The 16,356-nt window shown below is 46.9% G+C and overlaps 2 protein-coding genes across 4 annotated transcripts in view; both read left to right on the top strand.

Moving 5' to 3' along the window:
* Positions 1-113: 113 nt before the first annotated feature.
* CUNH1orf50 (chromosome unknown C1orf50 homolog) lies at positions 114-10,339 on the top strand. Of its 3 annotated transcripts, none has more exons than XM_027108883.1 (5): positions 114-312; positions 445-560; positions 5,597-5,683; positions 6,185-6,316; positions 6,672-10,339. In XM_027108883.1, the coding sequence occupies exons 1-5, from the start codon at positions 129-131 to the stop codon at positions 6,870-6,872; spliced, it is 720 nt and encodes a 239-aa protein (XP_026964684.1). In that variant the 5' UTR covers positions 114-128; the 3' UTR covers positions 6,873-10,339. The 3 variants fall into 3 exon arrangements, with proteins under 3 accessions (XP_026964684.1, XP_026964686.1, XP_026964685.1); XM_027108884.1 differs by having other exon boundaries at positions 176-316; XM_027108885.1 differs by lacking the exon at positions 5,597-5,683.
* TMEM269 (transmembrane protein 269) overlaps positions 9,373-16,356 on the top strand; it is a 19,303-nt gene continuing 12,319 nt past the window's right edge. Inside the window, exons 1-3 of the mRNA XM_027110754.1 lie at positions 9,373-9,381; positions 14,566-14,673; positions 15,887-15,995. Of these exons, the coding sequence (XP_026966555.1) occupies positions 9,373-9,381; positions 14,566-14,673; positions 15,887-15,995 (226 nt within the window). The remainder of the gene's footprint in view (positions 9,382-14,565; positions 14,674-15,886; positions 15,996-16,356) is intronic.

The raw sequence follows: 16,356 nt of genomic DNA, 5'->3' as shown, positions 1-16,356 counted from the left end.
CGCCTCTTTGGCCTTCCCCCAGCCTGGACCCCGCCCCCCAGCGGAACCAGGAGCGCCAGCCGCAGCCACGCCTCCGAGCTCCGGGCAGCTCCGACGCCCAATGGCCAGGGAACACGGAAGCTCCGCCCATGGGCCTTTTTGCGCATGCTCTGCAGCCTCGCACCGCCCGGGTAGTAGGGAGAAGGTGCTGTCATCGGAGACCCAGCTGTCATGGAAGACGCTGCTGTTGTGGAAGACGCTGCTGTCGTGGAAGACGCTGCAACGCCCGGGACGACTCAGGGAGTCATAGAAAACCAAGGAGTTCTGTCAGCGGCAGGTTGGGGAGTTAGGCGGGGCGGGAGTCAGTTGGGGAAAAGAAGCCCTCCCGGAGTAGCTAGTCTGCCGGGCTCCGCGGGAGGCCGAGGGCGGGTGCTCACGGCCTGTGTTCCTGGGTATGTGTCGCAGGAGCCCTAGTGGAGCTCACCCCGACCCCCGGCGGCCTGGCCCTGGTGAGCCCCTACCACACCCACCGGGTCGGAGACCCCTTAGACCTCGTGGCGCTCGCAGAGCAGGTGCAGAAGGTGAGGAGGTGCGGCTGGGAAAGTAAATGACCAGCTTCGTGCACGTTTGGTCTTCCAAACCACTTAGTGTGGGGTAGCATTTGTTCTCGTCTCCATTTTATACGCGGGGAAAACTGATGGTCATGGCGAGTCGGTGGCCTGACTCCAACTGATCTTCTGAGACCAAAGACCCCTTCAGCTGCAAAGTGAGTGCCCATAATCTCCCTTCGTGGGAAGGTTTGCACAGTACTTTAAATATTCATGATTTCATTTGGGCTTTAGGACAGCCCTGTCAGGTAGGCAGTACAGTTATTCTTCCTATTTGACACGTGAAGGGAAGTTTCCAGGGACCTTTCAAGATCACTCTAACGCAGTTCTGCAGGGATGCATAGCCTGCTTACTTTAAACTGCTTCCCTAAGATCTTTACTTCTGACCCGAGGGCTTGTAGAGCTTAACATCTTTTAGAAGGGCAGGGACTCTAAGTTTTGCCCTCTGTCTTCATTCACTGGACACAGTATTCCCAAGCCCAGTGCTTAGACATTGGTTGCCGAAAGAAGTAAAATAAGGAGGAAATATGATGTAACAGAAATAGCACTGGGAATTTGGACACATGCGTTTTAATCTCAGCTTTGATATTAACTTGCATTGTGACTTGAGATAAATTACTTTTTTCTGGACCTTAGCTTCTTTATCTATAAAGTGCAGGGTGTGAACTAGGAGAGCTCCTAGATCTAAATTTCTTGAAAAACCAGATTTCATCTAATCTTTCTTACCAATACGTCCAGTTGTAGAATCCTCTTTGATATGTACAGGTACAGGGCCTTGCTACTTTAAAGTTTATGCTATTCCCCTCGTCCTTGTATACACGATCACATTTGACCTTGGTTATGGTCAAAGGCCTTCGTTTTGCTCAAAAAAAATTTAATAATTAATGTGCTCAAATTCCCTTACATGTACATCTCTCTACTTCAGTTTTGTTTTTTTTAATTAAGAAATTTTCAAATGCTTAGGAAAGCTCATTTGATTCAAATCATGTGCTTTCTCTTTTCTAGAGAGGTGGGAAGCAAGGTATAACTTTTATGGATTAGGAGGACATTATGTGTCTGTTTAATCAGATCACCTATTGGGAGGGAGGCTCCCAAAGTCAGATCTTAGGCAAAACATTTTCAGTGGGTTACTGAGTGACCATTATGTGTATTACAATGGCCTGAAACAAAGAAAGAAGGAACACGGTTTTTGTCCTTTAGCCTATAATCAATTTAGTGAAATACAGAGGATGCATTATTGTGCTGCTTCCATTTGTCCAGTATTTTAGTCTTTGAGAAGCTGAAGAAAAAACACTATGGAGATAAAGAGAATCAAGCATATTTCAATCTGTGTACTGAAATGTACTTTCTAGCAGGACTGACTTCTTAACATGCCATTTGGGCATTCGTGTGTGAAAGCTCGGGAACCCTGGTTTTAAGGCATGAAATTTGGAATCAGACTGATCTGTGTTGAAATCTTTAACTGCCATTTATTAGCTATGAAACCTTGGATAGGTTGCTTCACCTCTCTGAGTCTAATTCCTAAAATGAGAAAGTGAAGTTGGAGTTCATCATCTCCAACTTCATAAGGTGTTATGAGAATTAAATGAGACAGTATGCAAAGGGCCTCAGAGTGATTAGGGCCAGAGTTTGTGCTTATCATTATTGGTACTCTTTCTCTCATTTCTGTTTTAATTAGGCTCATTTGTGCACAAGTGACAGATTTGTTGCCCCCTTAAGAGAAAGGAGATTTATTGTAAGGCCACTCCTAACCCAGAACTCTCCTAACTCTAGGAACCACCTATTCTCTCCTTGGCCATAAGGTGCCTTATTGTCCTTGGAACAAAATGCAAATTCTTGTGTCAAGGGCCATAAAGCCTTACATGATCTGGTCCCTGCACTCTTTTTTTTTTTTTTTTTTTTGCGGTGCGCGGGCCTCTCACTGTTGTGGCCTCTCCCGTTGCGGAGCACAGGCTCCGGACACGCAGGCTCAGCGGCCGTGGCTCACGGGCCTAGCTGCCCTGCGGCATGTGGGATCTTCCCGGACCAGGGCACGAACCCGTGTCCCCTGCATCGGCAGGCGGACTCTCAACCACTGTGCCACCAGGGAAGCCCTGGCCTTCTTATCTGTAGAAGGCTATACCCCACCCCATCCAAATGACAGTATTATTAAATTGAATTTGAATGCCTCTAGACTACACATGCATTCTAATTCCTGCAGTCCTCACCACTCCCTGTTATTAAACCAGTTGCTTCATTCGTTATCTTTGATCTGCTTCTAGCACATAATTGTGGTTATTTCCTTCATCATAGTGCATCATTGTTCCAAGTACATACAGCACTAATTGTCTTTCTTTTTGGTGTCTGTATCACTCCCCAGGGCGGTGCTATGCAATATGGTAGCCACTAGCTTCATATGGCTGTTGAGCCTTGGAATGTGTGGTTAGTGCATGCAGCTGAGAAACTGAGTTTTAAATTTTAATGTAAATGTGTTACCGAGCCCAAGCTTGCTCTGCTCACTGCACAACAGGCCAGTAAATCGGGAGACAAGGTGTTGAGGCAAGGAATAGTGACGTTATTCGGAAAGCCGGGTGTCCGAGAAGCTGGCAGACTAATGTCCTATAGTGCCATCTTATCGGGGTCTGGATGCCAATTTCATTTATAGAACAGAGAGAGGGAAGAGGTGAGGAAGTAAAGAGGCCATAAGTCTTGCAAAATATCTCCTGTCTTGGCTAGTTTTGGGGAGGGGATGTGTTAATTTCTTCTTTTTTGCAGCCATTCACAGGTGGGCAGGGTCAGAATGTCTCCTTGTGAGCAGAACAAAAGCACTTTAGTTTAACATTCAGGCAGAGGGGCAGGGTTCCTGAGGCAAGCCATTATGTATGCTTATGCTATAGACAGCATCATTTTAGTGATTATAGTAACAAAAGCAGTGAAAAGCAAAGGTTAAAGTAAAAGAAACAGATTCAACATGGAGTCAGATTCTGTTCTTCCCTGTAACAATTTTAATTAATTTAAATTTTAAAACCTGGTAATTGATTCAATTACTGGAAACTTTTTAGTATGTTTGGAACAATTTGAGTATGTGAATCAGCTCTTTCAACTGTAAATTTTATGAAGTCTCAATACAGATCAAGTTTTTCCGAAGAAAATTGAGCATCCAGTTCGATAGGCGCTGCGAATATAAAATATACGCTTAGTATGAAGTGTAAAATATCTCTTAACAATTTTTATATTGATGACATGTTGAAATGATATGTTTTTGATAGGTTAAATAAAATATTGGATTTTTCTTTTTTATCTTTTTTGGCCGCACCATGCAGCTTGCAGAATCTTAGTTCCCTGACCAGAGATTGAACCTGGGCCACCGCAGTGAAAGTGCCGAGTGCAAACCACTGGACTTCCAGGGAATTCTGTCTATTATTATAATTAATTTTACCTATTTATTTTTACTTTTAACATGGCTACTAGAACATTTTAAATTACATATGTGACTTGTTTCATATTCTAAAGGATAGTTGCATTAGACTGTAATCTTAATGAAGGCAGGGACCTCTTTCTCATGTTTGCCAATGTGTGCAGTGCCTAGCATGGTGTCTGACACACAGTAATTGCCAAGTGTATATTCGTGGAACAGATAGAGGCTTGACCCAGCTTACTCAGTTGTTTCTCTTCACTCATAACATGGCTTATACCTGACCTTTACCTTAAGCTTCCACAACTAACCAGCAAATTCTCTTACTATTTCTTAGTTCAAATTTAACCTCTTACTTTCTTTTCCTTAAGTTAATTGTATGCCACTAGAAGTTAATCAGTTTTGGGGGGAATTCCCTGGTGGTCCAGTGGTCAGAACTCGGCACTTTCACTGTCAGGGCGCGGGTTCACTCCCTGGTCAGGGAACTGAGATCCTGCAAGCTGTGCGGTGTGTCCAAAAAAAAAAAATAGTTAATCAGCTTTTTGTGAAAAGTAATCTGGAAGTTTCTGACGGACTTCTGATGTCTGAGTGATGATCCTTCCCGACACATGAATTGGTCACACCCGTCTCTCCTAGTTTCCAAAGTTATTTACCTTAAGCAATTTCCAGTGCCTTCAGCTGAATTTCCTAGCACATGGCAGACAGACCTCTGTGTATATTATAATTGTTTCAGGTCTACATCATAGTGCAATCTTTTAAAAATACATTTTAAGTAACAATTAGGAATGCAAATATAAGTTGAAATATAATTAAGCGTGATGTAAATAATTCAACTGAGGTAATGGTCAGATTAACAGACACTTTCTATATATAGTTAGGATCCTATATAGCAGGTGATAAGAGGCATACCACAAGTGTCTTTGGATTTTCATTGTAAAACCCATCCCCGATTTCAGAAATGTTTAAATGTGAGAAAAAAAAATGGAGACCTGAGGAATAAGTGGGGTCAGTCAGGCAGAAGAGCAAGAAGGAAACATATTGGGTGGAGGAGAGGGCATATTCCATATTATTTGGAAGCAAGAGAGAGCAGGGCATGTTGGAAGACTGAAAACTTTGAGTGTGACTAGAATCTAGAGTGTACAAGGTAGACACTTTGGAAAATAAGAAAAGGAGCACTTATGGGGCTTCCCTGGTGGCGCAGTGGTTGAGAGTCCACCTGCCGATGCAGGGTACACGGGTTCATGCCCCGGTCCGGGAAGATCCCACATGCCATGGAGCGGCTGGGCCTGTGAGCCATGGCCGCTGAGCCTGTGCGTCCGGAGCCTGTGCTCCGTAACTGGAGAGGCCACAACAGTGAGAGGCCCATGTACCGCAAAAAAAGAAAAAAAAGAAAAGGTGCACTTCCTTCTGTGGTGTGGGTCGTGTCAGCATTGGCTTTTTGTAAGCAGTACTGTTTGAGCTGGGCCTTGCGATGAGTGGGCGTTCATGGGGGAATGGTGAGAATGGGAAGAGTATTTTAGGCATAAGCAAAGATGTTGACATAACATTGGGATCTAAATAAGAACATCGTAGAAGTCTTATCCCTATCCACAGTTCAGTTTTTTTCTCACCTTAGGCTAATGAATTTGTCAGAGCAAATGCCACCAACAAGCTGACAGTCATAGCCGAGCAAATCGAACATTTGCAAGAACAAGCCAGGAAAGTAAGTAGTGGCTTTTAGGTAAGCGTTCGTTTTCTTCGCTTAGTTCATAGGATTGACTGAACTTGCTTATAATCATTGTAACTTACTTGTTTCAGTACCTCCTAGAAATATAGAAGTGTTGAGTAAAATAGAATAAGCCCGAGAGGTTAAGTATAAGTGTTTTCACTGGGAGAAAGTTCAGTGAGATAAAGCATTTTGAGGGGAAACTATGAAAGAAATGTACTGACCACAGAAAAATTGGAAAGAAATGTAACAACCATTCAAAAGCCAGTAACACTCAACGTTTTGAAATACAATTTTCCTAAAGGCATTTTTACAGCATAGTAGCATAACATCGTGTAATTTTTCTCTTCAGTATCATCTGGATCTCAGTCATGATTCACTGCTGTGGGGGAGCAGGACCCTAGGCATCGAACGGTTTCCAGATTTTGAGTGGGATGGTCATTGAGTATGAGTGCCTGTTACCTAATACCTAATTGGTTACACCTCTGCGGTTCTTAGGTATTGGAGGATGCTCGCAGAGATGCTGACTTGCACCATGTAGCTTGTAATATAGTGAAAAAACCTGGCAACATTTACTACCTTTATAAACGGGAGAGTGGTCAGCGGTATTTTTCCATTATTTCTCCAAAGGTAAGAACATTTAATTTTTGCACAAAAATCTACTCTTGTCTTTGAGAAATTCTTGGGTGTGTGTTTGTGTGTGTGTGAGAAAATGTAGGTATAGGGGTTGGGAAGTGGTTTTCTAGAAAACTGGAGGTGGCATGAGCCCAGACATGACTCTGAAAAATATGCATGTGCTTAAGTTATTTCACAGTCATTATCTCTGTTAAGGGAGGTATCTGATGTGTAATGTAATGGTTTCCAAGAATGATTCTGACTGGTCTGGAGTGAAAAGCTAAAGAAGAAAATTGTGGTAGAATTAGGACACAAGCTCAGTTTCTTTATCTCCTGCCCTGATCAGAACTGACTCCTTTGCCTTCTCTAGGAATGGGGGACAGGTTGTCCACATGACTTCCTTGGTGCGTACAAGCTACAGCACGACTTGTCCTGGACTCCGTATGAGGACGCTGAGAAGCAGGATGCTAGAATCAGCATCGTGACCAAGTTGCTAAGCCAGCCAGTGGCTCTGCCTCCGAGCACTGAACCCAGCATCCAGGGCTTCACTTCCACTGAGAGTGGACTCTGACAAAGGCTGTCATGGCTAGGACCTGTCACCTCCTTGTTGCCCCAACCTCTGCCTTGATGGGAGGTGGCATGAGAATCGGGGACATGGAGGGGAATCATGAACTTCTTTGAAGGTGGTCCTGTGTGAATGTAAATGCTGTCGTTATTACTTTTAGTTGGGATGGTAAAGAATCACATCAGTCTCTTTGGGATCCTCTCCAGGTCACAGATACTCAACTCGTCAGTTTCAGAGTATTGGCCAGTGTACTTTCCTTCTCCTTTATCTCCATCTGTTCTCCCATAAGTCAGAGCATTAGAGAAAGAAGGGTTTCTTCTTCCCTCGAAAAGATTGGCAGGTCATTTTCCAGAGAGGACTGTTGTTAGTCTTTTAGTAACTAGAAGGGTTTGAGATTGGGGTTGTGGCTATTGAACAGTTGGTGCAACTCCAGCTTCAGATTCGTCTGGGAACCAGAATGTTGGGTACTGGCGATGATAAACAGCGTGGCTTGGCTCGCGAGCGAGTGTGTGGTTCTGGTATTTCTGCACGATTGATAAGGCTTGGCTTGTCCCATTCTGCTCTTTCTGCCGAGCTAGGATGACTGGAGAATTTAAGGCAGCAGCAATGGCCAGGTTTCGGGACAGTCAGCCTCTAAACTCACAGAATTTTAGACTTGGAAGAGATTTTGGAGGCTACCACTAACAACGTTATGAATCCACTCTCTAGCCCCACTGAGCAGGAGATCCAGAGTTCCGCCATCTGCAGCAGGAAGAATCCATTAAGTGGCAACTTTAGAATATTGTGGAAAAGAGAGTAGGACAGTGGGTGAGAAACAAGAAAAACAGCCAACCTGTTGATTATGAGTTAACTCGGATTAAAATTCATTTTGACCTGAATTATTCAGGAACTTAACAGAAGCTTTTTGGCTGAGTTACTCTATGCTGATTCTGACTGAGCTCTTGTGGGACTCTACCTCACTTCCTGTTTGTTCAGTGGAATTAGCTAAATTGATAGCAGAGCCAGCATTGCTGTACTTTCTTCAGTGCCATATAATCTATTACAACATGCTGTAAAAGGAGTGAGAGATCTGTACTTGAAATCAAATTGCCCAAGTTCCTTGCTGGGGATGAATGTCCTTTGTGTTGATCTGCTTGGTGATGCCACAATCTCATCCTGGTGTTAAAGGCCTTTCCTTATAAGCTTCGCTCCTTGTGAGCTGTAAATGGTCCACAAAGGCCTAGCAGAGGTTGGGACTAGATTCTGTCAAGGTCACACAGATGATACTTGGTCACTCAGTTCACAGGAGGATGCTCTGGAGGCAGCCACGAAAGCCTCTGGCTGGGAGGCTGCAGGAAATGGGACACACACACACACTAGTGGTATAGTAGTTGGTTCTTACTACAGAAAGTTTCCCAGGTTTTCAGAAGGTTTTGCATGGTAATGACATTTTGAGTAGGTGCTTTGTTATCCATTGCTGCATCAGTTACCACAAACTTAGTGGCTTTAAACTGCACACGTTTATTATTTCAGAGTTTCTATGGATCAGGGGTTGAGGCACACTTAACTGGGTCCTCTGCTTCAGGGTTTCTTTTCTCACAAGGCTGCAGTCGAATTACTGGCCAGGCCTGTGTCCTCATCTGAAGGCTCAGCTGAAGAAGGATCTGCTTCCAAGCTCACTTAAATTGTTGGTAGAATTTCAGTTCCTCAAGGGTTTGTAGGACTGTGGAGCTCTGTTTACTAATGAACTGTTAGCCAGAGGCCGTAGTTCTTTGCTACATGAGTCTTACCAACATGGCAACTGTCTTCATCAAAACCAACAAGGATGAGAGTCTGCTAGCAGGATGGAAGTTATGGCAGTGACATCTCATACCTTGGCTGTGCTCTGTTAATTAGAAACAAGTCACTAGGCCAGCCCACACTCGAGGGAGGTAATTACCTAAGGGTGTGAATACCAGAAGGTGGAAATCCTTGAATCTTAGAAGCTGTATGCCGCAGTGCTCAGTTGAGAGGGAGAAGGAAGGCTGGGGCTGGAAGAGGCAGTATTACAAAGTGGTTAGGCTTGGTGGCTTTGAAGTCACAGATCTGGACGCGACTCTCAGCTCTGACAGAATAACCTCCCCTAGTGTTCCTGCTTCCTCCTCTGGTCCCTTCTCCAGTCCATTCTGTATTCAGTCATCAGCTTGATCTTTTGAAAATGCAAATCCACATCACCCTTGACATCTATCCTAACCACTGGAACACAGAGCAGTGTGATTCAGGAGCAAACTTTCTTCCGTTCAATAAGGTGTGCTCCTGGCACTGACCACCAGGTGGTGCCATTGTACTTTCCTCATTAAGCCAGTTACCAAGCTTAGAGAAAGTGGCATTGTGAAGTGATTTTGGAGGTAGCATCTCCTAGGGGGACTAGGACCCAGTGATTATAAACAGTAACCATTTTTCACTCATCCATCCATCTATCCATCCATAAGTGAGTAATACTTAATTACTGAGTATTAAGTGCCTTCCAGGTTCCAGATTCTGGAGAATGACACAGGTGAGTAAGACAGGCCCCTATTTCTAGGAAGCTTACGGTCTAGTGGGGGAGAAAGCAAGTCAGCCATTACAACATGGTATAAGAAGGACTATGATAGAGGTGCACATGGAATATCATGGAGCACTGGGGAGGGCTGCTTAACTCAGCTTGGAGAATTTGAGAAGGCTTTTTGGAAGAGCTGACACCTGCTTGGGTGTTAAAAAAGGAGCAAGAGTTAGAGCTTGTTTGGAGGCTCCAACTGTCTCTGTAGGAAGGTTGTCTTTGGGGGTTAGGGCAGGGTTTATTTTTGGATGGAGTTTATTTGTGAATGAACAAAGGGATATCCACTTAACAAGCCATATCGACCAGAGTAATCCTGCCAGTCAGGAAGGGTGGAGTGAGCTAGGTCCCAGCCAGAACCCTCTTACTTCTAACAGCTAGGAGGTAGGTAGATGAGGAATCGGATGAAAAGCAATTCTAGACAAAAAATAGCACGTGGGGGACACTGACAAGAAGCAATACGACATTTGGGGAATTGCAGCTACAGTGAAGAATAGTGGCCAGGCGGTAGGAGAGGAGAGCTAATTGAAGGGTTGGCGGTAGGGAGTTGGTAAAATTGGCCTTTTTAGAAAGCTCATCTTGGCAGTGGAGGGTGAGTGGGGGAGAAACCACTGGGAGCCTCCAGCCCAGTCCAAGCAAGAGATGTTGGAGGTTTGAACAAAGATGGTGATGGACTGAGAGGTGTTGTATTTCATCAATTGTAAACGTACTTTTCTTCCCCCACGTTTTAATCTCTCAGACCTAGATGCTTCTAGATGTCAGTAGTATGTCGTCGTTTAATAATGGTTTGTCTTAACAGTGGATGGCATTTTAGGCTTGATGAAGTATGGCATTTTGAAAGTACAGTAGATCGCCATCTTGTTAATTAATACGATGTGGCACAATGAGTGGAAGGAAAGAATCTTAGATAATGCTTGAATTTCTGGCTTGAGAGTGTGGATGGGGCTTCCCTGGTGGCGCAGTGGTTGAGAGTCCGCCTGCCGATGCAGGGGACACGGGTTCGTGCCCTGGTCCGGGAGGATCCCACATGCCGCGGAGCGGCTGGGCCCGTGAGCCATGGCCGCTGAGCCTGCGCGTCCGGAGCCTGTGCTCCGCAACGGGAGAGGCCACAGCAGTGAGAGGCCCGCGTACCGCAAAAAAAAAAAAAGAGAGTGTGGATGGTGGGAATCCACTCAACAAAATGTGGACGAGGAAGACATCCCTGCTATTTTCCAAAATAATTAGCAATCTGTATTTGCCTCAATAATCCACCATGCTGGCCCTGCCTGGTTCACTGGGTGTAACAGCTGACACTACCTCCTTTTCTCCACATTAGCATTCCAGAAGGAGGGAAAGAAGGCTTGCTTGTGTCCTTACCTTCTCAAGTTATCAGTCAGTCCACAAGTATTGAGAGTATTGGTGGTGTAGACACAAAGATGATAAATACTGTTAAGTGAGCTTTTTTTCTGCCAAGCATAGCCAACTGTTTGATTTAATCTTTATATAATCCACCATCTATGAGGTATTATACAGTATTCCTATTTTACAGAGCTGGGGCATCTCAGACGTTAAGCAACTGGCCCATGGTTACACAGATAAAAAGTGGCAGAGGTCAGGCTCAGACATTACTATTTGATTAAAGTCTGACCATAGCTATAACCATAACCTGTTTTGGCCGATTAGGACAGTCCTAGAATATCTCTACATAGAGGTGTGAAGAAGTTAAAATACAAAAGTGACAGAGTAACATGTGCATATGGGATACTATAGGGGTAGTTCACTTGAGTATTTAGTGATGAGCATGCAGACGATGTATATCAAGGTCCAGAGAAGATAAGTAACTTACCTAAGGTCACACAACTTAAAAACAATTGAGCCCACATCTCTGGCACTAAAGCCCATGTGCAAACCCCCCACATACAAGATAGGGTTCATTCCCTAAAGGAGTTAGAGCTTGGGAGGGAGGAGCTACTAAGTGCCTGGAGTAATTAGACTTCCGTGGTCCAAGCAGCATTTGATTCAGTGGACTACTTCCTACTGAAAAGCTTTGTTCTTCATTTTGATTTGGAATATTACCGTCTTCTGCTTCACTGACTGCATCTTTTCTGTCTCCTGACACTTATAGTTTGGACTGCTCTGGGGCCAAGTCTTTGGCCCTCTTTTCTTTCTCTACTAGGTGATCTAATCATTTCCCATGGCTTTAAATGCCACCCGTATGCTCTTGACTCACATGTGTGTCTCCAGTCCTGATCCCTCCCTGAGTTTTATGCAGACTTCATTTATCGAACAAACAGCTTCACTTGATGTCATTACAAACCTAACGTGCCCAAAATGGAAGTCTTGAGTTATACCCCAAACCTGTTTTGTTACCAGTCCCTCTCTTTCCATCAGCACCTGTGTCACACTGCTGTTGAGGCCAGAAACCCAAGTCATCCTGATTCTGTTTGTTCTTCCCACACCAATCAGCAAGTCTTCTCAGCTCTGTCTTCGAAATACATCCCACATCTGACTGCTGCTCATCACCTCCACCCCTCCCCGCCTTAGTCCAGGCCACCAACATCTCTAGCCTGGACGAATGCAGTAGCCTCCTAACTTGCCTCCCTGCCTCCATTCTCACCCTCCTTCATTCTGTTTCCACAGAGACTGTAGTCATTCTCTTAAAAATGTGAGTCAGGTTATAATACCTCTGTAAAAAATGACCCCCAAATTTCTCATTACACTTAGAATAAAGTCCAAACTCTTGCCAAGGTTCTGTGTGATGTACCATTCTCAGTACTCACTGCATTTCCCACTGACTGTGCTCAGCTCATCAGCACATCAAGCCTGTTCCTGCTCCAGCGTCTTTACATTTGTAGCTCCATCTGCCTGGAACATTTCCCCCAAGGTCTTTTCATGGTTTGTGTCTTCTCAACATTTAGGTCCCTGCTCAAATATCACTTCACTCATTACCCTATCAGAAGTACCAGCTCCTCTCACATCAAAATACTGCTGACCCTGTTTTGATTTCCATGGCGCTTGTCGTGACTAGACATTTGTTGCCTTTGCCCCATACTTGAGTGTAAGTTCTCTGAGGGCAGAAACAGTGTCTGTCTTGTTTATTGCTATATCCCTAGCACCTAAAATAGTGCCTGGCACATAATAAATACTCTAGTAATGGATGGATGGATGGACATCTGCAGCTCCGTACTTATATCCTGCAGGGCGTCTAAGTCAATGCAGCTAAGAGAAATAGAATGTGAGCCACGTGTGTGATGTAAAATTTTTTAGCAGCTACATTAAAAAATAAGGAAAAACAGGTGAAATTAACTTTAATAATTTAACCCAGTATATAAGAATATTAACATTTTAACAAACAATACTAAAAATTAGTCATTTTATGTACTTTTTTAAAACTCAGTATTCAAACTCTGGTAAATGTACAGCTGCCTCAATTCGGACTAGCCACATTTCATGCACTCGAGCCACATGTGGCTAGTGGCTATCATGTTAGGACAAGTGTAGACAGTCACCCTACTGTTCTTGTTCTCCAGAACGGGAGGAAGCTAGAAACTTCTGGTGGTTGGGGAGCTAGCTCTCCCTGCTGCTTCTCCCTCTTCTGAAGGAAGCCTTGGGGATGTCCAGGCTAACAGAGGTATGATCATGTCCTTAGAATGATGGTGATGATGATGACTGAGCTGCTGTGCTGTGCTGAGCATTTCATATAAGCTCATTTAATTCTCACGGCAATCCCATTTTACAGATTTGGTTGCGGAAACCAAAGTAACTTGTTCAAATTTACACATCTGCCAAGTGTTAGAGCTGGAATGTAAATCTGGCTAAACGTTAAAGCCGGTATTATGATCGTTATGTGACCATTTTTATTTTGCCACTTTAACGGTCCATGTCGCCTGGAAAAATGAAGAGAAATACAAATGATAGAAAGGAGCTGACCTGACTCTTGGGCTTGGACTCCCAGCACAGCTGAAGTTGCCCCCATCCTGAGTCTCCCTTTTAGTTTCTCAAACACCTTAGGTGTGACTTCAGTGTCCAACTGTGTTCAGGTCTCAGATCCACTAATTAATAACGGTGTAACCTTCAGTAAAATCGAGTAATGCCATTTCCTCTTCTGGAGAATGGGAATGCTAATACTAACATCAGGGGCATTTGAGAAAATCCAGCAAGATGACTATAACGTCTGTAAAGCATTGAGCACAGTGCCCAGTGGCTAGTAGCCACTCGGGACAGGCTAGGTGCTATACTTCTCTTCCCCCTCCAGGCTGCAAGGTGAAGCAGAGTCACTTGACCTCCTAGCTCCACCCCTTCTCTTCACATATTCTGTGGGGCCCTGGAAGCTATTGCTGCTGGAACTTAGCAACTGGGTAGGTCGGAGAAAGTGGGGCAGGTATTAGAACTGGTGCTTGGGATCCTACCCAGTACTAACACGTTTCTCTCTGTGGCACATATTCATCCAGTTGCGGAACCTAAATGCCTCAGAGAGGCTCTTGCCTCCTGCCTCTCACTCCTCTCCCACACTCTTGACATTCCATCTCACAGTGGCTCCTGGTCCGACTACTTCTCATTCCTTTCTGCTGCTGTCCAACAGTATGTCTTTGCTCCAGCCCCCCTCAGCTCATGCAGTGTTACACAGCCTTCCTCCATGCTGGCTGCCAGGATAATCTTTCTAAACCAACCTGACCATGTCACTTCCCTACTTAAAATCTCCTATTTTCAGGACTGAGTATCAACTACTCAGCTTGTCATTGATCCAACAAGTATGGGGGCTGGGGGACGTACTTTATGCCTAAGCGTTCTTATGGGCACAAAGATACAGCAGTGCACCGAGCACAGCGAAAGCCCTGCCCACACGGAGGGGGCTTACATTCTAGGGGCCCTTCACAGTCTGGACCCCAGCATCCCTTTACAGCCTTATCTCCCCGCAACTCCCTTCCAGCCCACCTCCCTCTCACACGCCGGGCACTCTGGTCTCTTCTCCTGCCAAGCCTGCCCACGCTCCCCATGTTAGACTAGTCTCCTCCTCTCAGATCCCTCCATTCCCCCTGCCGCGCCGCTGCAAGACCTAGGGCTCCCCGGCAAACTGAGGCCCCTCTTCCTGCCAACTAAAGCCCCGTGGCCCCTCCCCTGCCCCTCGGGGATTGTGAGCTAACAGCCGAGGGTGGGTGGTGAGAGGCTTGGGACGGCGCGGCTCTCCCTCGCCTGGGCTGGCCCCTCTCCACCGCCCAGGAAGCGGGGAAGGAGTGCGGGCCCCCACCCCATCTAAGAATGTCTGGTCCCCAGGTAAGCAGCCGCAGCGTCGCACGCCCCTCCCCCAGGGTGCTGTCGGCGACCACGGCCCTTGGGGGTAGGAGCTGTTCCGAAGCGCGGGCGCCCAGCCCCGGCTCCGTCTGGCTCCGTCTCTTCCATCTTTTCGCCTGGGCGTCGTCGCCATCGCTGTTGTCCAGGACCGACGCGGCACAGCCGGCAGGGGAGGGGCGAGGAGGGGAGCGCCGGTGTCTCCAGCTCGGACAGACCGGCGTCGGGAGGAGGCCGGCTCCCTGTCGGGCTGCTGGCCTCTAGGGTGGCGGGATGGATTGGGGGCGGCCAGTGGGGGGGCGGGGCGTTTCTAACTCGAGGGGCTGTGCGCGTGGCTCACCGCCCGCGGGGGAGCGTCGCCTGCGGCCTTCTCGCTCCAACGCTGCGCGGGTTTCCAGGCAAGGCACCGACTTCGCCACGCCTTGCCTCTCCTGAGAAATCGCCGGGTCCCACCCAACTCTCCTCTCTTCTTCCGCTAGCAGCCCCAGCGTCGGACATTTCTGCTCGCTCACCTCGTTCTCCTCACTCACCAGTCTCATGGCTGGTTTCCTTTTCTTCAGCCTCTCCCCTCGAGACCACCCTCCACCCCCAACCCACATCTGATCAAGACACCCCCTTACCAAATAAACATCACTGCCCGCCCAGCGGCAAGGCAAGGTCACAGCAGCTATCACAACTGTGGCCTCCCTGCCGGCTTTGCCTCCCGGCAGCCCTGTCTCCCTGAGACCCAGCCTCCTCATTGGGCTTGCGCCCTTGCAATTTCCTTTGCCAGGAAGCACCCCCCCTTTGTTTATGCCCGGAGACCCTCCGTAAATATCACATTGGCCAAGCCTTCCCCTGCCCCCACCCCAGACTTAGTCTTCCCTGGACACCCTCAGCAACCGGACATCCCCTTGTCCAACCAGAGTTGCCACACTGCCGTCACCGTCCCTACACACATCTGCCTCCCCTACCAGACTCCCAGCCTCCTGAGGGTGCCCAGAACACACAGGCCTGGCGCACAGCAGGCATCGGCAGATAAAGATCATAAACGTTGGAGAGATGCTGGGTGTGCTGAGGGGCTGGATTGCTCACTTGAGAAGGCTTCTCACAGGACAGACTCGACAGGCTTGGAGTGATTCCGTGCGGGGAGAGGATCTCGGGCAAGCACCAGAGTGCTCTATTAATTTAACAATCATTGAACAACTTCTGTTGTCAGGCCTCATGCCGGGCACAGGGGACCTCGGTCGGCACTCAAGTTCCTTCCCCTGTAGTACAGAAGGAAGACCACATAGGCAGTGCCAATACAGAGTGCCAAGTGTCACGCGGCGAGCACAAGCAGATGTGGCAGTGCAGAGGAGGAGCAGCTCAAGACTTGAGGGGGTGTCAGGCTTCCCAAAGAGGCCCACCACCCAACCCAAGACCAGAGCGGGGCAGAGAAGGGGTCATGGGGCAATGGAGAGAGGAGGCTGAGAGTCGAGCAGGCTTCGTCACGAAGGGCTTGCATACCACATGAAGGAGCTGGACTCCATCCTGAGGGTGTTGGGGAGCCACTGATGGCTTCCGAGGAGCCGGGGAGTGACGTGAGCTAGTCTTGCAGGCCACTGCTGGGCAAGGCCTCAGCTCTGACCCCCTCCTCTGAGACGCCTCCTCTGAGCCCCCTGACAGGCAGGGCCCCTCTTCTGTGCT

Source organism: Aethalodelphis obliquidens, unplaced genomic scaffold (assembly GCF_003676395.1).
Source record: "Aethalodelphis obliquidens isolate GAN/ISIS:26980383/991018 unplaced genomic scaffold, ASM367639v1 scaffold9, whole genome shotgun sequence".
Taxonomy (NCBI): domain Eukaryota; kingdom Metazoa; phylum Chordata; class Mammalia; order Artiodactyla; family Delphinidae; genus Aethalodelphis; species Aethalodelphis obliquidens.
Note: the sequence above shows the minus strand (reverse complement) of the source record. Positions and strands in the feature narration are given on the sequence as shown.

Coding starts and splice junctions, on each gene's coding strand:
- CUNH1orf50 (XM_027108883.1), top strand. CDS start 129: ATGGGCCTTTTTGCGCATGCTCTGCAGCCTCGCACCGCCCGGGTAGTA. Junction 313..444: donor ACCAAGGAGTTCTGTCAGCG/GCAGGTTGGGGA, acceptor TATGTGTCGCAG/GAGCCCTAGTGGAGCTCACC. Junction 561..5,596: donor TCGCAGAGCAGGTGCAGAAG/GTGAGGAGGTGC, acceptor TTCTCACCTTAG/GCTAATGAATTTGTCAGAGC.